Below are 22009 nucleotides of genomic sequence, written 5' to 3'. Positions count from 1 at the left end.
CATTAGCACTTGCAAACTTTTTAAAATAAAAAAATAGTTTATTTGTATTATCTTTCATTTTCTTATGTTTTAATGGACTGGGTCCAATCTTAAGTTCCATTTGTAGCTTATTCAATGTTTAAACAGGTGTTGAGGTTTCCTACGGCCTTTCATCCTCGCTCATCCATTGGAACTGGACATTGGCCGAGAGTGGAGTCAGCTGTCTTGGTTGCTATGTTGGGTCTGCTTCTGTCTCTGGCCATGCTCCCTCCACCCCAGCGGACGATGGCGTGGAACACCACAGAGGCCACCACAGTGGATATGTTTATTTTATTTTTTATTCATAGCTGTATGTAGAAGTGTCTGCTTGTATCTGCTGCTTTAATGTCTTTAATGTCCTATGTGTTCTTTGATGTTTGATGTTTCCCCTCTTACACACATGTAAGAGGGATGTGTACTATGGCTATGAGTTTTTTTTTTTTTTTTTTTTTTTTTTTCCTGTTTTTCTTCCCCTTGGCCTCAGTCTGCACCCCCACTCCAGGGCCTAGGCTAAGAACGATTTTTATTTTTATTTTTATTTTTTTTATTTTATTTTTATTTTTTATTTTTTTTTGTACCATCTCCCCCTTGTTTACCTGTATGTCATCTTTTTTGTTTTTGTAAGGGGCGCTGGAAGCCGGCAGACCCGTCAGCGATCCTGTTCTGTCTCCCTGTAATGTTTGTCTGATCTTGAATGGGATTGTGCTGAAAATTGTAATTTTCCTGAAGGAACTCTCCTGACGGAATAAATAAAGTACTATCTAATCTAATATTTTAGGCATTGTTGTTACATGCAGCTTTCCCTGCCAATGTTTGTCTTTGTTGACTTGGGTTCTGCGTGTTGATTGGCGGGCTGACAGGCCGGGAAAAGGGCAAACGTGAGCGGGGAACATTGGGTTCCCACGCGTGTCGAGTGATAGAAATGATGATTCTGTTTATTCTGGCGTCGACTGCGGCCTACAGTAGTTGGTTTGATGAACCTTTGATAACGGCTCGAGACACGTCGTTCCAATATTTAATTAAGTGATTTTTTGGCGTACCAATACATGGAGCCCGCCTCCCCCCAGTTCGGAATCACTGCAATATGCTGTTTGAGGCTGAGCCATTCATGGCCATGATACTGAACAAAGTAGTCTGATTGGTGTGACTCATCTAGTGGCCAATACTAGTAATACTAGTCTAGTCATTTTAATGCTTGAAAACGCATTAGGACCAGAAAGTTGTCAAATTTGCTCTCACAAAATACAAAAATATACTTTTTTAAAAAGTGAAGCAGGCTTTCACTTTCTGTTTAGCATTCTTCTCTCGTGTGAGATAAGTGTAAAGCCTGTCCTAAACTAGAGTGTGACTACAGTCGCCTAGCAGCACATGGAAAATATGTTCATTAATAGTGCAGAATTGTATTTCCTCTTTAACGGTTTGAAACTGTCCTACAAAGAATTTGAACTAAATGGTGTTTTGTCTGCTAACTATGTTCTTGAATAAGACCTGCTGCAGTGCCAATATCAACTTTCCCAACTTGTAGCTGCGTTCAGTAACCACATGGTGGAGCTCTGCACCAAACATTCACAAATGACTTTCCTCAGCCACTCTTGTTTTCTGCAGGCCCAAACTAAGGAAGATTGTGTGTAATTATCCACATGATTGTCCTTGATAGGGTATATTAGTTTCTAAAATGTGTTTTAAATTCATTTTTCTTTTGTCTTTGTAGATAATAATCATTCCAATTGTAGTGAATGTTCATCAACATTACATTTTCTAAAATACTATGCCTGTATTTGTAATTAAAAGAATGGCGACTTACTTTTTAGCGAGGCTTTTTTTAAACCACTAAGTATATTTGCAAAGCTTTGGAACATCTCTTGCACCAAGACTGTTGAGTTCTGACAAGCATTTTGGGACGTGGTTCTACAGGGAGATCAACGTTCATGGCGGATGAATGGAAAATGGCGTTAATACCGCAAATACTTGACCAACATAAAACCAAGAATGAATTATGTGCGCTATTTTTAATTGTTTTGTGCATTTAAGTGTGCGGGGAAGTCGTGGCGAAAAGACACTCACCTTTTCTTGACCAATAAGATGGCTACCAGCACCAGTAGGATGAAAACCAGGACCCCAGCGCTGATGCCGGCGATCTTCACAACGCGATCCGTCTGTTTAGCGGGGTCGGGGACGACTTCTGGCTCCTCAGTGGCACCTTCAGCACAGGCACAAGTCATCACTTTAGTGCTTCTCATTTCTTATCTGACTTGAGGGGGAGCCTTAAAAGTTAAAAACAAATCTATATAATGTAATGGTTTTGAAAATGAAAAATGTCAAAAACGGGCCCCGCATGCTTTGATTTTTTTAGTGTGCGGCCTTCAATGGAAAACTTTGGACAGCCTGTTTCAATATCAGTTTATCAATAAAATAAAAAGTACCGTACTTTTCGGATTATAAATCGCTACAAAGTATACGTCGCACCGGCCGAAAATGCATAAAAAAGAAGGAAAAAAACATATATACATTGCACTGGAGTATAAGTCACAGTTTTGGGGGAAATTTATTTGATAAAATCCAACACCAAGAATAGACATTTGAAAGGCAATTTAAAATAAATTAAGAATAGTAAACAACAGGTTGAATAAGTGTACGTTATATGACACATAAATAACCAACTGAAAAGGTGCCTGGTATGTTAACGTAACATATTATGGTAAGAGTCATTCAAATAACTATAACATATAGAACATGCTATACGTTTCCCAAACAATCTGTCACTCCTAATCGATAAATCCCATGAAATCTTCTTCCTTGATGTCGCCTCTAAACAACTCTGCCAACTCCAAAAGGTATGCGCCGCTTCCTCTTGTCGTTTTCTGCTGCATAATTCACTACGTCCAGCTTGTAATCTGCAGTACATGATTTCCATTTCGGTCCAATTTTTGTTCAGCCCTTCTCAGTTTTTATAAGTTACCGCCAACGATGAAATGATCCATTTTAATAGCTACGGCAGTAGCATATAGCATACAGCAGTTAGCATTCCATGACCCACAATGCACTTCTGCCATGACCCTCCCCCGCCGAATTCTTATTGGTTGACGTGTGTGTGACGATTGCTGACATTTTCTTCGTCTCTTCCGCGAATGAGATAAATAATATTATTTGATATTTTACTGTAATGTGATAATATCCATCCATCCATCTTCTACCGCTTATTCCCTTTTGGCGTCGCGGGGGGCGCTGGCGCCTATCTCAGCTACAATCGGGTGGAAGGCGGGGTACACCCTGGACAAGTCGCCACCTCATTGCAGGGCCAACACAGATAGACAGACCACATTCACACTCACATTCACACACTAGGGCCAATTTAGTGTTGCCAATCAACCTATCCCCAGGTGCATGTCTTTGGAAGTGGGAGGGAGCCGGAGTACCCGGAGGGAACCCACGCATTCACGGGGAGAACATGGAAACTCCACACAGAAAGATCCCGAGCCTGGATTTGAACCCAGGACTGCAGGAACTTCGTATTGTGAGGCAGATGCACTAACCCCTCTGCCACCGTGAAGCCCAATGTGATAATAATTTCACACAAAAGTCGTTACGAAGTATATATCGCACCCAAACTATGAAAAAAAACTGCAACTTATAGTCCGAAAAATACGGTAATCAGACCTTAAAAATGTTAACAACAATACAAGAAAAATGATCAAGTGTGTAAAAATTCTAACTACATTTGAGTTTTAAAAATGTTTAATTATGATTAATCTCAATAAAAATGTTAATGTTAGTTTCTTAGATGAATATAAATGTTCATTCATAATGCAAATACTGCTGAATATTTTGAAAAGCAACAATATCAACACTAAGCCCAGTAAAATGTTTGCTACACTCAACAGACATCAACACATGTCAATAAATGAGAAATACTACAGGATGGCTCCAAACATAAATATATAGTACATACATACAGTATGGTCATTATGAAAATGTTTCATGTGCATATGATGATGTCAAAAATTATGTTTTCATAAGTACTGTACATGATGTTGAAGAGCTGGTATGCTGTTGATGACAAAAGCATCTGTTCTGATGCTCCTGATCTCATAACACCAGAATAGTTTGCATTGCAGGGTAAGAACATTACTGCATTATGATAATCCAAATAATCCAAAATAAAGAGGCACACAAACTAGATTTCATAGAGTATATCCATCAAAAGCATAATCCACTTCCAATGCTAAATATCAGCAAAGATAAACATAATCTCTTGTTCTTATGATCTGCTTGTGTATTGTAAGCATATTATTTTTGTTCTAAAACCTTTTCCATGCTGTGATCCTTACAAATGGCCCAGTGTGACCCCCTGCGCTATTACGTAATGTTTTCATTACTCAAAGTCAGACTGGAAGATGGCAAAGGCTCTGCTTCCCTCACCTAAGACTTTGATGACTTTTCAATGTTTGGGGGATTTGGAGTGGATTAAAATTCAAAGAGTGTTTTGACATTCACATCCAAAATTATGTCACACAGGATGAAATAACTATCCATGATGAATTTTAAGAATTTAATATCATCTTTGATTAAGATGTACAACTTTCTTGTTGTAGAAAAAAAAAACCTTTTAATAATTGTCTCTAACTGTTGGGGACATTCTTTGAAGCATGAGCGTATTGGAGGAAATATAAAACTGTATTCCACACGGATTGTCGTCTTATGTCCGGGTCCTAGCGATTTATGACCAAGATCAGAGCTTTTCTACCTGTCACTCAAGTACGCCAGTCACTGCAAGGATGCAACCGCAAATAAGTGGCACATTCCAAAAAAGTGGATCAATACAACTGATGCGTTATAATTAACGATAACTGGGGGTGTGAATATACTTTATTACTGACATTTTTACTCATTATTCCGTGTATATATATATATATATATCCATCCATCCATCCATTTTCTACCGCTTATTCCCTTTCGGAGTCGCGGGGGGCGCTGGCGCCTATCTCAGCTACAATCGGGCGGAAGGCAGGGTACACCCTGGACAAGTCGCCACCTCATCGCAGGGCCAACACAGATAGACAGACAACATTCACACTCACATTCACACACTAGGGCCAATTTAGTGTTGCCAAACAACCTATCCCCAGGTGCATGTCTTTGGAGGTGGGAGGAAGCCGGAGTACCCGGAGGGAACCCACGCATTCACGGGGAGAACATGCAAACTCCACACAGAAAGATCCCGAGCCTGGATTTGAACCCAGGACTGCAGGAACTTTGTATTGTGAGGCAGACGCACTAACCCCTCTGCCACCTTTTGTGAAGCCCCATATATATATATATATATATATATATATATATATATATATATATATATATATATATATATATATGTATATATTTGATGTGTAATTTTCAACTATAGTTTTTTGATACTTGTTTATATTGACAAAATGTTGTGGACTAAAATATTGTTCAATTAAGGACACTTATTACAAATGTCTAGGTTTTGTGCTATTGTGTGCTTAGCTGTTGTGTAGCTGTTAGCTCCTAGTAGCCTATGTTTACCTTTTTTATAAATGGCTTGACTAAAATAGAAGATAAAACAACAGTGTGTGCTTACCGGAGGACATTTGGATGCTAATTGGCTGTTCAACTTTGCGCAAGCAAACACACTGCAGGAATTTTTTTTGAGATTTTTGATGCAAGCAGACAATTTTTGGGGGGCTGATATTGTACTGATATCAGATATCAATATTGGATCGGGACACCCCTAATTAGGGATTAGGGTCCTTTCACATTTGAACCAATACGGTACCATTTTCCAATAACTGTGAATCGATACCAGTACTCAACAATATACATTTTCAGTACTTTTGTTTGTGTCGATATTGTTTTTGATGATAAAATTTGATTTTTATAGCAATGTACTGATTGTGGTAACTGCTGTCCAATTGTTATATCTTGTGTCATTATCCTATTTCTAAATGTGAAGGTATGAAATTAGGTTGCAATTACAGTCGCAAGTCCAAGACGATACATGGCAGTAGTGTATAGTTTAAAAAAAAATAACTTAGATTTATATCGCGCTTTTCTAGACACTCAAAGCACTCACAGAGAAGTGGGACTCAACATTCATTCACACATAGTGGTGGTAAGCTACATCTGTAGCCACAGCTTCCCTGAGGTAGGCTGACGGAAGCGTGGCTGCCAGTTTGCGCCTACGGCCCCTCCGACCACCACCTATCATTCATTCATCATTCATTCACCAGTGTGAGCGGCACGGGGGGGGGGCAAAGGGTGAAGTGCCCTGCCCAAGGACACAACGGCAGAGATTTTTGGATGTCAATAGGTGGGAAGCGAACCTGCAACCCTCAGGTTTCTGGCCGGCCGCTCTACCCACTACGCCATGCCGTGTGTTTTTTGCTTTCTGTGGTGCCCAAGGAAAGTGTGAATAATGTAAGCAGCAGCCCGTTGATTGTAAGATGCATCTTAATTTGGAAGTGTTGAACTTGCCAAGTAAAACCATTAACAACCGGGGCGGCATGGAGTAGTGGGCAGAGCGGCCGTCCCAGAAACCTGAGGGTTGCAGGTTCGCTCCCCGCCTATTGACATCCAAGTCGCTGCCGTTGTGTCCTTGGGCAGGACACTTCACCCTTGCCCCCGGTGCTGCTCACACTGGTGAATGAATGATGAATGAATGATTGGTGGTGGTCGGAGGGGCCGTAGGCGCAAACTGGCAGTCTACCCCAGGGCAGCTGTGGCTACGGATGTAGCTTACCACCACCAGGTGTGAATAAAGGATGGGTTCTCACTTCTCTGTGAGCGCTTTGAGTATCTGATAATAGAAAAGCTCGATATAAATCTAATCCATTATTATTATTATTATTAATGTTAATCAGTATCATGTCAATAGCAAAATCAATGTATCTTAGCATCAAGCTAACGCATTTTTGGAAAAGTGGAGCATTACTTTACTTACGTTGGCATGTTTTTGAGTCCTTTACTTTGTTGGCAATGAAAGTTGCAACATTCCCTAAAGCTAAATTGGTTGAGTTCGCTCTCAGTGCTGCTGGAGTGATCACCAAGTGCCAACCAGACGTGACGCCACTACTGGATTTTACATAAACTGGCGGGATTCGGTCGGTGCGGAAAAAGTACCAGATTTCGTGCCCTTCTCTATTCCTAATAATAATCATTTTAGCGACATTCATTTTTTAATGTGTTCCCTTAAACTACAATTGATAACGTATGCTAGCTTTGGTGGTGTTTTATTTAAAAACAACTTTGGCACTGCTGCGGATGTGCGCCGCACTGTGGGCCCACACCGGACGGGAATTGGCAGACACATTTCGGGAGAGCATCCGCACCGTGGCACAGCATGGACACACCAGAACAGGTGCCCAGAATCCCTTGCAGCACTAACTTCCGGGACGCTAAAGTATACACCCGCCCACCTCAACCCCTCATGCTCTCTCAGGAGGGAGCATGTCCCAAATTCCAAGCTGCTGTTTTGAAGCATGTTAAAAAATAAAATGCACTTTGTGACTTCAATAATAAATATGGCAGTGCCATGTTGGCATTTTTTTCAATAGCTTGAGTTGATTTATTTTCGAAAACCTTGTTACATTATTTAATGCATCCAGCGGGGCATCACAACTAAATTTGGCATAATTATGTGTTCATTCCAAGACTGTATATATCGGTATCGGTTGATATCGGCGCAGTGGTAGAGTCGCCGTGCGCAACCCGAGGGTCCCTGGTTCAAATCCCACCTAGTACCAACCTCGTCACGTCCGTTGTGTCCTGAGCAAGACACTTCACCCTTGCTCCTGATGGGTGCTGGTTGGCGCCTTGCATGGCAGCTCCCTCCATCAGTGTGTGAATGTGTGTGTGAATGGGTAAATGTGGAAGTAGTGTCAAAGCGCTTTGAGTACCTTGAAGGTAGAAAAGCACTATACAAGTACAACCCATTTATTCGTTTATTTAAAAAGTCTTAATTCGGAACCCAGGGGCAACCTGCACTCTTAAGAAATAGGTAATTGCGATGTAATCTACCATCTCTTAAAAACATTTTTACAGTCTGTTCCAAAAATACTGTTGGTCTTATATTCGTCATAGCTGATCTATATTTGACTCATTGGGATACAACTTAAATTTTGGTTTTAAAAAAAGAATAATCCTGTACTAGGGTTGTACTGTATACCGGTATTAATAAAATAATGAATTATAAACAGTACTATACTGCGTCTGAAAAATACAGGTACAATAAGTCGTAACAGTGCTGGTAAAAGAAGCAAGCGGCGCATGTAAGGTAACGCATACACACTTACAAGCAGACAAACATAAGGAGGAGACTGGACATATTTTGGCTTAAAAACAAACAACAAAGGTTAAGCTTTTCACACTGAAGCACCGCTCTAGAGGAGGTGCATTAAAACATGGCCAGCTAGCTAGTGGCTAACGTCCATCCGCATTCGGCAGTGTCTTAGCTAATTCTAAATAACTAATCCTCGCCTCCATGACAACAAGTAAATGTACGTTTCTTACAAGTATAAACAGGCTTCACTACACACTGTAGGAGGATATAAGAGCTCGCTGCTAACAGCATGCTAGCGCTCCTCAATATAAACAAATGGGTGGATCTACACAGACATCGACTGTAACAATACCAAGTACTAGAGCCATATATAGTTGTTACTATTAGTGAATTTGTGAAGTGAATTATATTTATATAGCGCTTTTCTCTAGTGACTCAAAGCGCTTTACATAGTGAAACCCAAATATTTAAGTTACATTTAAACCAGTGTGGGTGGCACTGGGAGCAGGTGGGTAAAGTGTCTTGCCCAAGGACACAACGGCAGTGACTAGGATGGCAGAAGCGGGAATCGAACCTGCAACCCTCAAGTTGCTGGCACGGCTGCTCTACCAACCGAGCTATACCGCCCCATTGATATTTTTTATTATCTCAAAATATGTTCTCTTTTATTGTTTATAAACTCAGGAAATATGTCCCAGGACAAAAGATAACTTTAATTTTGACCAATATATTCTACTGTAACTACTTAGTATTGGATTGATACCAGAATTTGTAGTATCACCCAAAACGTAGGTAAAGTACCAAACATCACAAGAATAAGCGCTTATTATTATTATTGTTATTATTAGTGATTCCCAAAGCCCCAAAAAACTCTGCGGGCTATAGAGCGTTTTCCGTTCGGGCTCCAGTACTCTGGAATGCCCTCCCGGTAACAGTTCGAGATGCCACCTCAGTAGAAGCATTTAAGTCTCACCTTAAAACTCATTTGTATACTCTAGCCTTTAAATAGACTCCCTTTTTAGACCAGTTGATCTGCCGTTTCTTTTCTTTTTCTTCTATGTCCCACTCTCCCTTGTGGAGGGGGTCCGGTCCGATCCGGTGGCCATGTACTGCTTGCCTGTGTATCGGCTGGGGACATCTCTGGGCTGCTGATCCGCCTACGCTTGGGATGGTTTCCTGCTGGCTCCGCTGTGAACGGGACTCTCGCTGCTGTGTTGGATCCGCTTTGGACTGGACTCTCGCGACTGTGTTGGATCCATTATGGATTGAACTTTCACAGTATCATGTTAGACCCGCTCAACATCCATTGCTTTCCTCCTCTCCAAGGTTCTCATAGTCATCATTGTCACCGACGTCCCACTGGGTGTGAGTTTTCCTTGCCCTTATGTGGGCCTACCGAGGTTTGTGCAGCCCTTTGAGACACTAGTGATTTAGGGCTATATAAGTAAACATTGATTGATTGATTGATTGATTACATTTTAACAGAAGTGTCGATAGAACATGTTAAGACATAAAGGAAGCAGATATTAACAGTAAATGAACAAATAGATTGATAATCATCCCAATGTTGACAAAATAATACAACAATATGCTACTGCATTTGTAAGCAGCCATATTAAGAGCCTTTGTTTGCTTACTACTAATAGATCATTTGTCTCCTATGTTGAGTGTTTTATTTAATGAAAAAATTGTTCTTTGATTGCAATAAGAAATGTGTTGATGTCATACGATTTTTGTTAAAATAAAGCCAATAATGGCATTTTATTTTGACCCCCTTTTTTATTTTTTTTAAAAATACATTTTGGTACTGGTGCTGAAATATTTGTATTGGGACAACCCTAGACTGTACTACAGTGGTTCTCAAATGGGGGTAAGCGTACCCCTGGGGGTACTTGAAGGTATGCCAAAGGGTACGTGAGATTTTTTTTAAATATTCTAAAAATTGCAAAAATTCAAAAATCCTTTATAAATATATTTATTGAATAATACTTCAACAAAATATGAATGCAAGTTCATAAACTGTGAAAAGAAATGCAACGATACAATATTCAGTGTTGACAGCTTGATTTTTTGTGGACATATTCCATAAATATCGATGTCAACGATTTCTTTTTTTGTGAAGAAATGTTTAGAATTAAGTTCATGAATCCAGATGGATCACTATTACAATCCCCAAAGAGGGCACTTTAAGTTGATGATTACTTCTATGTGTAGCAATCTTTATTTATAATTGAATCACTTGTTTATTTTTCAACAAGTTTTTACTTATTTTTATATCATTTTTCCGAATAGTTCAAAAAAGACCACTACAAATGAGCAATAATTTGCACTACTATACAATTTAATGAATCAGAAACTGATGACATAGTGCTGTATTTTACTTCTTTATCTCTTTTTTTCCAACCAAAAATGCTTTGCTCTGATTAGGGGGTACTTGAATTAAAAAAATGTTCACAGGGGGTACATCACTGAAAAAAGGTGGCGAACCACTGCTGTACTACATGAAGAGAAAAACACCTGATATGACTGACGGTCATCCAGATTTACTTTTGTTGTGCTTGGTTATAACAAAACGAAAGCAAAAGTCAAATAGGTTCTAAGTGCGATCTCATAATGTGCACAGTAGTAAAAAAAAAAAGAAGTATCCAGGTCAGTACACTAACGCTCACATACATGCAGAGAATAAAAAGGGCCTGAGGCAGCAATGACAATAGCCAAGATGACCTAATAGGACCACCAACACTTAATCCTCCCTCTCGATGCACACTCCGATGCACGCGCCCTTGCAGACGAGCAAAGAGAGACAGGAAGGGACATGTCGCCTGACCTCTGTGACCATTCGCTCTGTTTTTCCCTTATCGCTGCATGAAAATCTAAATTCTGTCACCTCACTCATATTTCTACCTCTTCGGGCTGCTAGACAAAAGCAAACAATGGCCTATTTGAGAGACGCCCGTTAGCAGTTGCAATATGACGACGCCGATAACATGAGCTTTCCCGATTGTCCCTTTATTCAAGAGGCGAAATAAGACGCCATCCAAATTGGAACCGAGCCCCCACTTGGGGACATGCACTACGTCTGTGTCCTGCTCAATGCTGGGCTTGATGAAGATGCAAAACATTCATCAAGTCCATTTCACTAGTTTCGCTTTTAACTTGCAGTGTGTCCTTTACACTACATGCAGTTCTTGGGAAAATTACTTTCAAAAAGTGATTATTGTACTTACTTGTTACTTTAACAAAAAAATGATGGAATTACTAATACAATTACCTTTCAATAAATGTAATTAATTACTTGGGAAAGTATTAATTGAAGGCTTCACGGTGGCAGAGGGGTTAGTGCGTCTGCCTCACAATACGAATTTCCTGCAGTCCTGGGTTCAAATCCAGGCTCGGGATCTTTCTGTGTGGAGTTTGCATGTTCTCCCCGTGAATGCGTGGGTTCCCTCCGGGTACTCCGGCTTCCTCCCACTTCCAAAGACATGCACCTGGGGATAGGCTGATTGGCAACACTAAATTGGCCCTAGTGTGTGAATGTGAGTGTGAATGTTGTCTGTCTATCTGTGTTGGCCCTGCGATGAGGGGGCAACTTGTCCAGGGTGTACCCTGCCTTCCGCCCGATTGTAGCTGAGATAGGCACCAGCGCCCCCCGCGACCCCGAAAGGGAATAAGCGGCAGAAAATGGATGGATGGAAGTATTAATTGAATTACCTAAAAAAATATATATATCTGGCAGTTGAAAGACATTTCATGAGAGCCGAGTGTGTGTTTGTATGCCTTTAAAAGGCGATGCCTGTTGCAAAGTTTCGCAGTATTTTAGCGGAGCTGTGTTTGTTAGCTTAACAGCTCTGTTGAACCTTTTTCACTTTATTGTGTTGTCTCTGGTTAACAAAAAAATCAAATGTCCTCCGATAGCTGTCATAGCTCCTTGTCCACAAACAAGGTATTGCTTGTATGTCGAGCTTGTCTCTTCAGCCATTTAATGGTTGGTTGTTATTCCCACGCGGTAGTAGTGTATGTGTGCGTGTATTACATGTTTGTTTTGTGATGTTGCCGCTTCCTATTTGATATCAAGTTCATTTTAGTGTGTTGTTGGTTGCTGCTCACATTAGTAAAAAAAAAATATCCTGCATTGACCTCGCTGTGCTTCTGACGGTGTCGTGTTGACATAAAACCACATCAAAAGTAGCGTGCCACGTCACATCAAACGCATCAGTAACGGTGTGAAAGTAATTAGATTACTCGTTAACAGCAAAAGGTTTTAGAAACACCAGTTAAATGTAAAATCAGGCAGGTCATTGCATGAAAAGAAATTGATTTATGTAATGTGTGAGTGGCAATGATTGCACCAGGGGCCATATCCTCGTGCCATCTTGCCCCAAACTGCTCTATCTGCTCCGTAACCTGGCCTTTGTGCTACACACCCACTCAAAAAAAATCAGCTTTAACGATTCATTCTGCAGTCATTAAAGCTGATTGTGTTGGAAATAATGTCCCTTTTTACAGTCTAGTTTAACAATCCTTCAAGGTCTATCAGGGCAAAGCGAGGTCTGTCAGTTCAGTGAAGGCTGACAATACTCGATTATACAATCACGCCACAGTAGGACGTGCACCCACTCTGACCTTTCTGGTTAGTCGTTTGACTAACATGACATTTTTTTTTATTACATTTTCAAGTATTTTTAGAGAGCAGGTTTTGGGCCGCTGCTGTGTGTTTACACTTGCCTTCCGTTTAGCCGCACTCGAGCTCCAGTACTCTGGAATGCCCTCCCGGTAACAGTTCGAGATGCTACCTCAGTAGAAGCATTTAAGTCTCACCTTAAAACTCATCTGTATACTCTAGCCTTTAAATAGACCTCCTTTTTAGACCAGTTGATCTGCCGCTTCTTTTCTTTCTCCTATGTCCCCCCCTCCCTTGTGGAGGGGGTCCGGTCCGATGACCATGGATGAAGTACTGGCTGTCCAGAGTCGAGACCCAGGATGGACCGCTCGTCGGGACCCAGGATGGACCGCTCGCCTGTATAGGTTGGGGACATCTCTACGCTGCTGATCCGCCTCCGCTTGAGATGGTTTCCTGTGGACGGGACTCTCGCTGCTGTCTTGGATCCGCTTGAACTGAACTCTCGCGGCTGTGTTGGAGCCACTATGGATTGAACTTTCACAGTATCATGTTAGACCCGCTCGACATCCATTGCTTTCGGTCCCCTAGAGGGGGGGGGTTGCCCACATCTGAGGTCCTCTCCAAGGTTTCTCATAGTCAGCATTGTCACTGGCGTCCCACTGGATGTGAATTCTCCCTGCCCACTGGGTGTGAGTTTTCCTTGCCCTTTTGTGGGTTCTTCCGAGGATGTTGTAGTCGTAATGATTTGTGCAGTCCTTTGAAACATTTGTGATTTGGGGCTATATAAATAAACATTGATTGATTGATTGACAAAGTAGTCACCACTCAGTTTTTTGTTTTTTCTCATTCCCTCATATTTAATATACAAGGTATGAATGTATGTTGTAAAGGAAAGAAATTAGACATTTTGACGATAAAGTTGTTGTGGGGAAAAAGTAGTCACTAGTCGGGATGGGTACCGGATCCAATAGTTTTTTTGGGACGGACCGAATCCTGCCGGTCCTACCAGGCACAGATTCATAAAAAAAAATCCAACGGTGACATTTTACGACACTTGAATTGCTCGTGACGTCACGCCCGGTTGCAGACTCTTTGCACTCCAGCAACATTGAGAGTGGACTCAGTCAAACTACTTCCCAGTAATGTTGCAAATTCCATTGTCCCCTCCAAAAAAACTATTGACTCAAAACACAGTCCAACCTAAATAAATCACGCCAAATTTCTTCCCCCCTACAAAAACCTTTCCCCCAGAAGGCATTTGGCGTGACAGCCCCTCTAATGCCTGAAGGACCCCAATGAGGGTGGAAGGACCTCAAAGCAGCCCTCACAGCTGCCTGTTTTAGAAGCATTATAATTGGCTGATTGTCATTGAGAAAAATAACGGTGAGGAAAAAATTTGCATTCCAGCATGCTAACCTTTCAAGCTATTTTTGCTTCGCTAATTTTGCAGCTGTAACTCTTAAGAGTCATATAACTTGCTTAAAGCAGCCCACACAGCTGCCTGTTTTAAAAACATTATAATTGGCTGATTGTCATTGGTGAAAAATAACGGTGAGAAAAAAATGTGCATTCCAGCATGCTAACCTTTCAAGCTATTTTTGCTTCGCTAATTTTGCAGCTGTAACTCTTAAGAGTCATATAACTTGCTTAAAGCAGCCCACACAGCTGCCTGTTTTAAAAACATTATAATTGGCTGATTGTCATTGGTGAAAAATAACGGTGAGGAAAAAATATTAGCATTCCAGCATGCTAACCTTTCGAGCTATTTTTGCAGCTGTAACCCTTAAGGGTCATATAACTTGGTATTATCACGCCCTCATTGGGGTCCTTCAGGCATTAGAGGGGCTATCACGCCTAATGTCTTCCGGGGGGAAGGTCTTTGTAGGGGGGAAGAAATTTGGCGTGACAGCTCCTCTTTTCCACAAATCCGCTAGCTTGATGCTAAAATACATTGGCTTTGGTATTGATTAGCATTAATTTTAACACCTCCAAATCTGTTAACAACTAACATGCACGTTCAAATTGAACAGCTGGTAATAAGTGCAATACTTACAGTATTAGCACTTTTTAGGGTGCAACAACAACAAAAACCCACCAAACCAACCCTATACACTACTTTTATTTAACATTTTGGCTTGCAACTGTTATTTACAACTCAATGTCATACTTGCCAATGAGACTCAGAAACGTTACAATAAAACAAGATGGAAAAAGTGGACATCAGTCAATTTTCCAATGAAAAATAAGATTTCATTATCAAAAACAATTAATATTTATTAACACACACAAAGATACCAAAATTGTATACCATTGAGTAACGGTATTGATTCCAAGGTACCGGTTCAAATGTGAGCGGTACCAGTCACTAGTGTTGGAGTCTCATTTAACATGGCATGACTGTTTTAGGCAAACGATAGTCGATTGTTGATAAAACAGCCATGTTTTTCACTGTACTTATGTCCTTCCTCTAAACAGCTCTGATCCATCAGTTGCCATTAATAAAATCTTTCCTCAAAACAACTCTGTGTTTGGTGGTGCATGAGCAGGGATTAAACAAGCACCTTTTAAGAGCAGTGTATTAGTCTGTCAAACATATGGCCCCAGATAAAAACATCCCATCTCAACTGTAGACTTTGATCCTTTCCCGGCCGTGCACACACAAACACATTTCTCTCTCTAGTATTATATCTCTTAATACTCATGACGCGGATGTGTGCTCTTATCCAACACTCCATCAAGTAAGAGGATGATTTGTTTGTAATTCAGTTTACAACGATCTGTTATTGAAAATATAAAAAAAAAACCTTAAGAGTGAGAAAAAAACAAGTAAACAGGGTAATACAAAAGTGTCATGACAACTTTTAGCATTACTTACCTTTCGTAGCCAGCCTCAGACACTGCGTTTTAGTCTCCTGAAGCACAGAAACCACAAACGAGTCACGGATCCACACACAAAACACGACATTAATAAAGAAAATTACAATGGATAAAGTTCCATATACTGTACATTTGACATAACCTTTGACTGGGACAAGCTTACGTTCTGAATATGTATCTGTTTTCATCAAAACCACAGTTCACAAGTGGAAAAACAAAAAGTCAGAGGAAATATGACGTAAATGAATCATTGTTGAGTGAGAGCGGTCTTTGCTTTGGAAGTTTGAGAAGGTACTACACTGAACAAAAATATAATCGCAACACTTTTGTTTTTAATCCCATTTTTGCATGAGTTGGACTCAAAGATCTAAAAATTTTACTGCATACACAAAAATACTTATTCCTCTCATATATTGTTCACAAATCCATTTGAGTGAGCATTTCTTCTTTGCGATGATAATCCATCCCACCTCACAGGTGTGGTGTATCAAGATGCTGATTACACAGCATGATTATTTCACAGGTGTGCCTTGGGCTGTTCACAATAAAAGGCCACTCTGAAATGTGCAGTTTTATCACAGCACAAAGCCACAGATTTCATATGTTTGCGGGGAGCGTGCAGTCGCATGCTGACTGCAAAAATGTCTACCAGAGCTGTTGCCTGTGAAATGAATGTTCATTTCCCAACTATAAACCGTCCCCAGAGAATTTGACAGTACATCCAACCGGCCTCACAACCGCAGGCCATGTGAAACCCCACCAGCCGAGGACCTCCATGAACGTATGAAACAAGCCACCCGGACAGCTGCTGCAACAATTGGTTTGCATAACCAAAGAATTTCTGCACAAACTATGAGAAACCGTCTCAGGGAAGCTCATCATCATGCTCGTTGTCCTCATTGGGGTTTCGACCTGACTGTAGTTTGTTGTTGTGACCGACTTGAATGAGTAAATGCTCACATTCGATGGCGTCTGGCACGTTGGAGATGGGTTCCCTTCACGGATAAATCCCGGTTTTCACTGTTCAGGGCAAATGGCAGACTGTTCGTGGTGTCTTTTGGGAGAGCAGTTTGCTGATGTGAATCGGGTTATGGTATGGGCAGGCGCACGTTATGGACAACGAACGTCATTTTGAATGCACAGAGATACCGTGACGAGATCCTGAGGCCCATTGTTGAGCCATTCACCCGAGACCATCACCTCATTTTGCACATGACAATGCACGGCTCCATGTTGCAAAGATCCCTACACAATTCCTGGAAGCTGAAAACATTCCAGTTCTTGCACGGCCAGTATACTCACCAGACATGTCACCCATTGAGCATGTTTGAGATCCTGTGGATCGATGTGTACAACAGTGTGTTCCAGTTAATGCCAAAATCCAGCAACTTGGCGCAGCCATTAAAGAGGAGTGGACCAACATTCCACAGGCCACAATCAACAACCTGATCAACTATATTGCACTGCGTGAGGCAAATGGTGGTCACATCACGAAACCGCCCATTTCAGAGTGGCCTTTTATTGTGGGCAGCCTAAAGCACACCTGTGCAATAATCATGCTGTTTAATCAGCATCTTGATGTGTCATACCTGTGAAATGGGCTGGATTATCTTGGCAGAGAAAAAACGCTCACTAACATAGATTTAGTCAGATTTGAGAGGAAGAGGTATTGTGTATATATAGTAAAAGTTTTACATCTTTGAGTTCAACTCATGGGAGCAAAACCAAAAGTGTTGCGTTTATATTTTTGTTCAGTATGTGATCAATTTTAAGTATTTTCTTTCTTATCAATTTTATCATGTTGGATACATGTGTTAAACAAGCGTCAAATCATAAGGTTGATGCATGTTGGCTGTGAGGAAACAAAAATGTAAGATAAAGTTTTATCTTCATATAATTTGCATAATAATACCGACGTGCGACATGCAGTGACATTTTTTTAGGAGGTCTGAATCGATCGGCGAGTGTGCAAGCGTACCTATTGTTGTGACCGGATGAATCTATACAACAATTATGAATTTTATTTTCGACCGTGTCTGAAAAAAATAATAGCGGCGACGACTTCAAGATACATAGTGGAGCAGGTGGGGCGTAGTTTTATTTGCAATCTGGGAACGCCTCCAGAATCGAACATCTTGCAGAAGGAATAAAAAAAAAAAACGAGGTATAAAATTGACTGGAGCAGAATTTAAGCAACATTTACACCAAAGCATATTCAATGCGTATTATCCAGAACAGTGGTTCTCAAACTGTTTTCACTAAGTACCACTTCAGACAACACTTGGCTCTCTAAGTACCACCATAATGACCAATAATAAAATACAGTAGCCTAGTCGGTGTATGTATTCATCAAAAACAAGGCAGAGGTTGTATTCAACAAGTTGGCCGCTGTAACATTACACACAGTTTGAACAGTAACACTGTGTTTGAATATAGGAAAATAATACAATAACCACTCAAGTGAATCTTTGGTGTTTGAGAATCACTGCTTTAAACCACAAAGAGATGCTTAATATGTAGATTAAAATGATCATAGTTCCCCTTTATATACAAGCCTCCAGAAATAACACTAGCTGAGTCACGTTTTTCACACAGTAAATATCTATTTGCCATTTGCAGAAGTTTGCACGTTAAACTTTTAAAAGTTCATTGTGTGCTTATTTAGTCCCTATGTGAAGAAATATTTACCCGCTCAGTGCTGCTAACAGCTTGAAAGTAGATGTTGTAGTTCTTTCTCGGGGCCAAAGGAGCGTTCCAGAAACCCTGTGGATTTAAAAAAAAAAAGAAGCAACTGACCATTAGACAACAGTTTCAATTTAACAACCTGGATTTCAGCTGATGCCCGTGCAGGTCCATAAATGGGGGACCTCCTTGAAAACGACACGTTTGAGCCTAAAACGCATGCCTGATATGTCTTGTTGTCTCCGACGGTGAACGGGAGGGGCTCTGGGAGGCTGCTGGGCGACAGCTGAGCGGCGTAATAATACGGAGATCCACCGGTTGATGCACTGTGGTAGGAAACGGGAACCTGGCAGAGAAGGGAAGAAGGCGAGTTTTAAAATGTACTTGACACATAATTCGTTAATGAGAGACGGATTTCAAAGGACACTCGAGCCAAATAATGCATGTTTGCTATGAAACATTGTAGTTTGGATAGTGTATTCACCGTTAGTATTCATGATTACCTCATAACAGTGGATAGCGTATTCACTATATGTATTCATAATTACCTCATAACAATGGATAGTGTATTCACTGTATGTATTCATATTTAACTATAACAGTGGATAGTGTAGTCACTGTATGTATTCATAATTACCTACATTCTTTCCTTAACACAGATTGATCGGCCTGTCCCCTTAGCAGAAAAACAGCCCCAAAGCATGATGTTTCCACCCCCATGCTTCACAGTAGGTATGGTGTTCTTGGGATGCAACTCAGTATTCTTCTTCTTCCAAACACGACGAGTTGAGTTTATACCAAAAAGTTCTATTTTGGTTTCATCTGACCACATGACATTCTCCCAATCCTCTGATGTATCATCCATGTATCTATTTTGGTATAAACTCAACTCGTCGTGTTTGGAGGAAGAATACTGAATTGCATCCCAAGAACACCAGACCTACTGTGAAGCATGGGGGTGGAAACATCATGCTTCGGGGCTGTTTTTTCTGCTAAGGGGACAGGACGATTGATCCGTGTTAAGGAAAAAATGAATGGGGCCATGTATCGTGAGATTTTGAGCCAAAACCTCCTTCCATCAGTGAGAGCTTTGAATGGTTGACCAAATACTTATTTTCCACCTTAATTTACAAATACATTCTTTCAAATTCCTACAATGTGAATTCCTGGATTTTTTTTTCACATTTTGTCTCTCACAGTTGAAGTGTACCTATGATGAAAATTACAAACCTCTGTCATCATTTTAAGTGGGAGAACTTGCAGAATCTGTGGCTGACTAAATACTGTTTTGCCCCACTGTATAAACAGTGGATAGTGTATTCGCTGTACGTATTCATATTTACCTCATAACAGTAGATAGTGTATTCACTGTGTGTATTAATAAATTACCTCATAACAGTTAAGAGTGTATTCACTGTATGTATTCATAATTACCTCATAACAGTGGATAGAGTATTCACTTTATGTACTCATAATTACCTCATAACAGTCGGAAGAGGCTTGGCGACGTGTTCGCCGAGGATTCACTTCCTCCACTACAATCTGATAGGCACTGTTAAAAAAAAAAGTCAATGTTATACCATTTACACATCCATGTAATGGTTAAAATAATGTGTTGCCACAAAGAATGGAAATCTACCACCCCAAGAGGAGGAGAAGGACAAAGAACGTGCTCAATGGCCTCTCTAGTAGGCTGTATTACAGGCAGTTTTTTGGTTAAATTTGTGAATGAACCCAAGCGCCTGTGTAAATATTCCATGTGTGTAATGTGAACAGCTGTGGCTTGTAAATAAATGAATGCACAAAATCAAATCGAATGAAAAATGTTATATATTTAGGTGCGCTCATTCTATAGCCTAAAGAGACATGCTTAAGCCAGTGAAAATGGATGAGATAAATGTCATAGACTGCATGTCTAATCCTGTGTTACCTTATAGGTGCTCCCTTGGCCTGGGCTGGTTTCAACAGAACAGTGATGGTTGTGGCAGTTTCGTTCAAAAAGGCTTCCGAGCCATCATACTCATCAATTGTCGGGGCTGAAGAGGGACAACATGTTTACACTGGCGTAACGTGCGTCATAGGACTGCAATACATGTGGTACATCTGCTGTGTCGGCTACCTGAAATATTGGTCGTCACATTGAGAGTGGTGGCGGTACCAAATCCTTTGGAAGTGGATGCTCGTATGGAAAGCTGGTAAGTGACCCCCGGGTGGAGCTGGGAGAAAAGGTGATGGGTGGCGTTGGAGGGTAAAGACACCGGGAGACCGGGGCGCTGCAGGGGCACCGATGGGTCAAAGGAACGCAGACCACTGTAGTTGATCTGTGGCGGAGCAAAGACCACATTTTTAAAAAAGTGTCATAATATTTACAAACTTCTTTTTTTATGCCAGCCAACCTCATATTGTGTGATGATCCCGTTGGGCTCTAATGGTTCTTTCCAGTAGAGGAGGATCCGGTCCTCAAATTGTGTGGCTCGTACTGACTGAGTGGGAACTGGACCCGGAACTGTTCACGCAGAGACACAAAGTTGCACACGTAACTCTAAAATGTACGCTTAATATATGCAGTAGCTTTACTGATAGCTACTCCGGTGTCAAAAGGTTTCGACTTGTTGGAGAGCTTCAGCAATAATGTGGCAAGCACAGTCAGGGCTGTAGAGTGCGACAAATGTACTCGCAAATGCTATTAAAAATAGACGGTTGCGACTTTAAAAATTAAAAAAGGGGGACTCAATCCTTTCATCGCATTTTGCTCCTAAAATAAATCCATCTGAATTTGGGAAAATTTTTGCCCATCTGTATGCATGTTTGAGATCAATTTAATCCATAACCATATGGACTGTGATTGATCACTGGCGCTGGGAGGCTAATTCCAACCCTCTTTGTGTGTATGTTCTATAATAATGTTTACCTATAAAACATCATTGTTAAAGGTCAATTATATTCATGTTTAAACATGAAAAACCAGGAGACTTTTTCACATTTTGCTCTTTTGTCTCTTTGCTAGTTAAATAATTGAGCTTTTTTGAAGAAGATTTGACATTATATTTGACTTTTCTTATATGATTTGCCAGGCTTTTTCCTTTTTCTTACCGAAAAATACCTCTCAAGTTGGGATCCTATTATACAAAATCGACTTTTCTTACTTGTTTTTGTGTATTTGGGATCCACATCAGTCCCGAAAATTGAAAAAACAAGACATGATGGAGCTAATTAGTTATGTTAACGAATATTTCCATTTATGGGTTAGTTTATAGGCCCAACTATATCGGGTTTTGGTCCATATCGCCCAGCCCTACACTCGTGTTAGCTACAGTGCCTGCACAGTTTAGGGATGTTCTCTGTGTTTAATTGAGCGTTACAGTAGGTCTTATGATGGCATTGTGTTAATATGTATAAGGTCACGTGAGTACCTTGTATCTTTAATGCAATTGTGACATTTAAGACATTTCATATTGCTACATTTTTTTTACTGTGCTACAAGAAAATGTATGGGCTACTAATTTAGTAAAAAA

General features: G+C 40.6%; 1 protein-coding gene across 13 annotated transcripts in view; it reads right to left on the bottom strand.

The window, feature by feature from the left end:
* ptprk (protein tyrosine phosphatase receptor type K) overlaps nucleotides 1–22009 on the bottom strand; it is a 240816-nt gene that overhangs the window by 46797 nt on the left and 172010 nt on the right. For all 13 annotated transcript variants that reach the window (XM_061885778.1, XM_061885767.1, XM_061885765.1 and 10 more), the window contains 8 exons: nucleotides 20891–21000; nucleotides 20614–20815; nucleotides 20425–20530; nucleotides 19974–20046; nucleotides 18718–18840; nucleotides 18501–18575; nucleotides 15811–15847; nucleotides 2083–2218 (listed from right to left, as the gene is read on the bottom strand). In XM_061885778.1, the coding sequence (XP_061741762.1) occupies nucleotides 2083–2218; nucleotides 15811–15847; nucleotides 18501–18575; nucleotides 18718–18840; nucleotides 19974–20046; nucleotides 20425–20530; nucleotides 20614–20815; nucleotides 20891–21000 (862 nt within the window). The remainder of the gene's footprint in view (nucleotides 1–2082; nucleotides 2219–15810; nucleotides 15848–18500; nucleotides 18576–18717; nucleotides 18841–19973; nucleotides 20047–20424; nucleotides 20531–20613; nucleotides 20816–20890; nucleotides 21001–22009) is intronic.

This window comes from Nerophis ophidion, linkage group LG24 (genome assembly GCF_033978795.1).
Source record: "Nerophis ophidion isolate RoL-2023_Sa linkage group LG24, RoL_Noph_v1.0, whole genome shotgun sequence".
Taxonomy (NCBI): Eukaryota; Metazoa; Chordata; class Actinopteri; order Syngnathiformes; family Syngnathidae; genus Nerophis; species Nerophis ophidion.
This window is presented reverse-complemented; position numbering and strand designations above follow the sequence as displayed.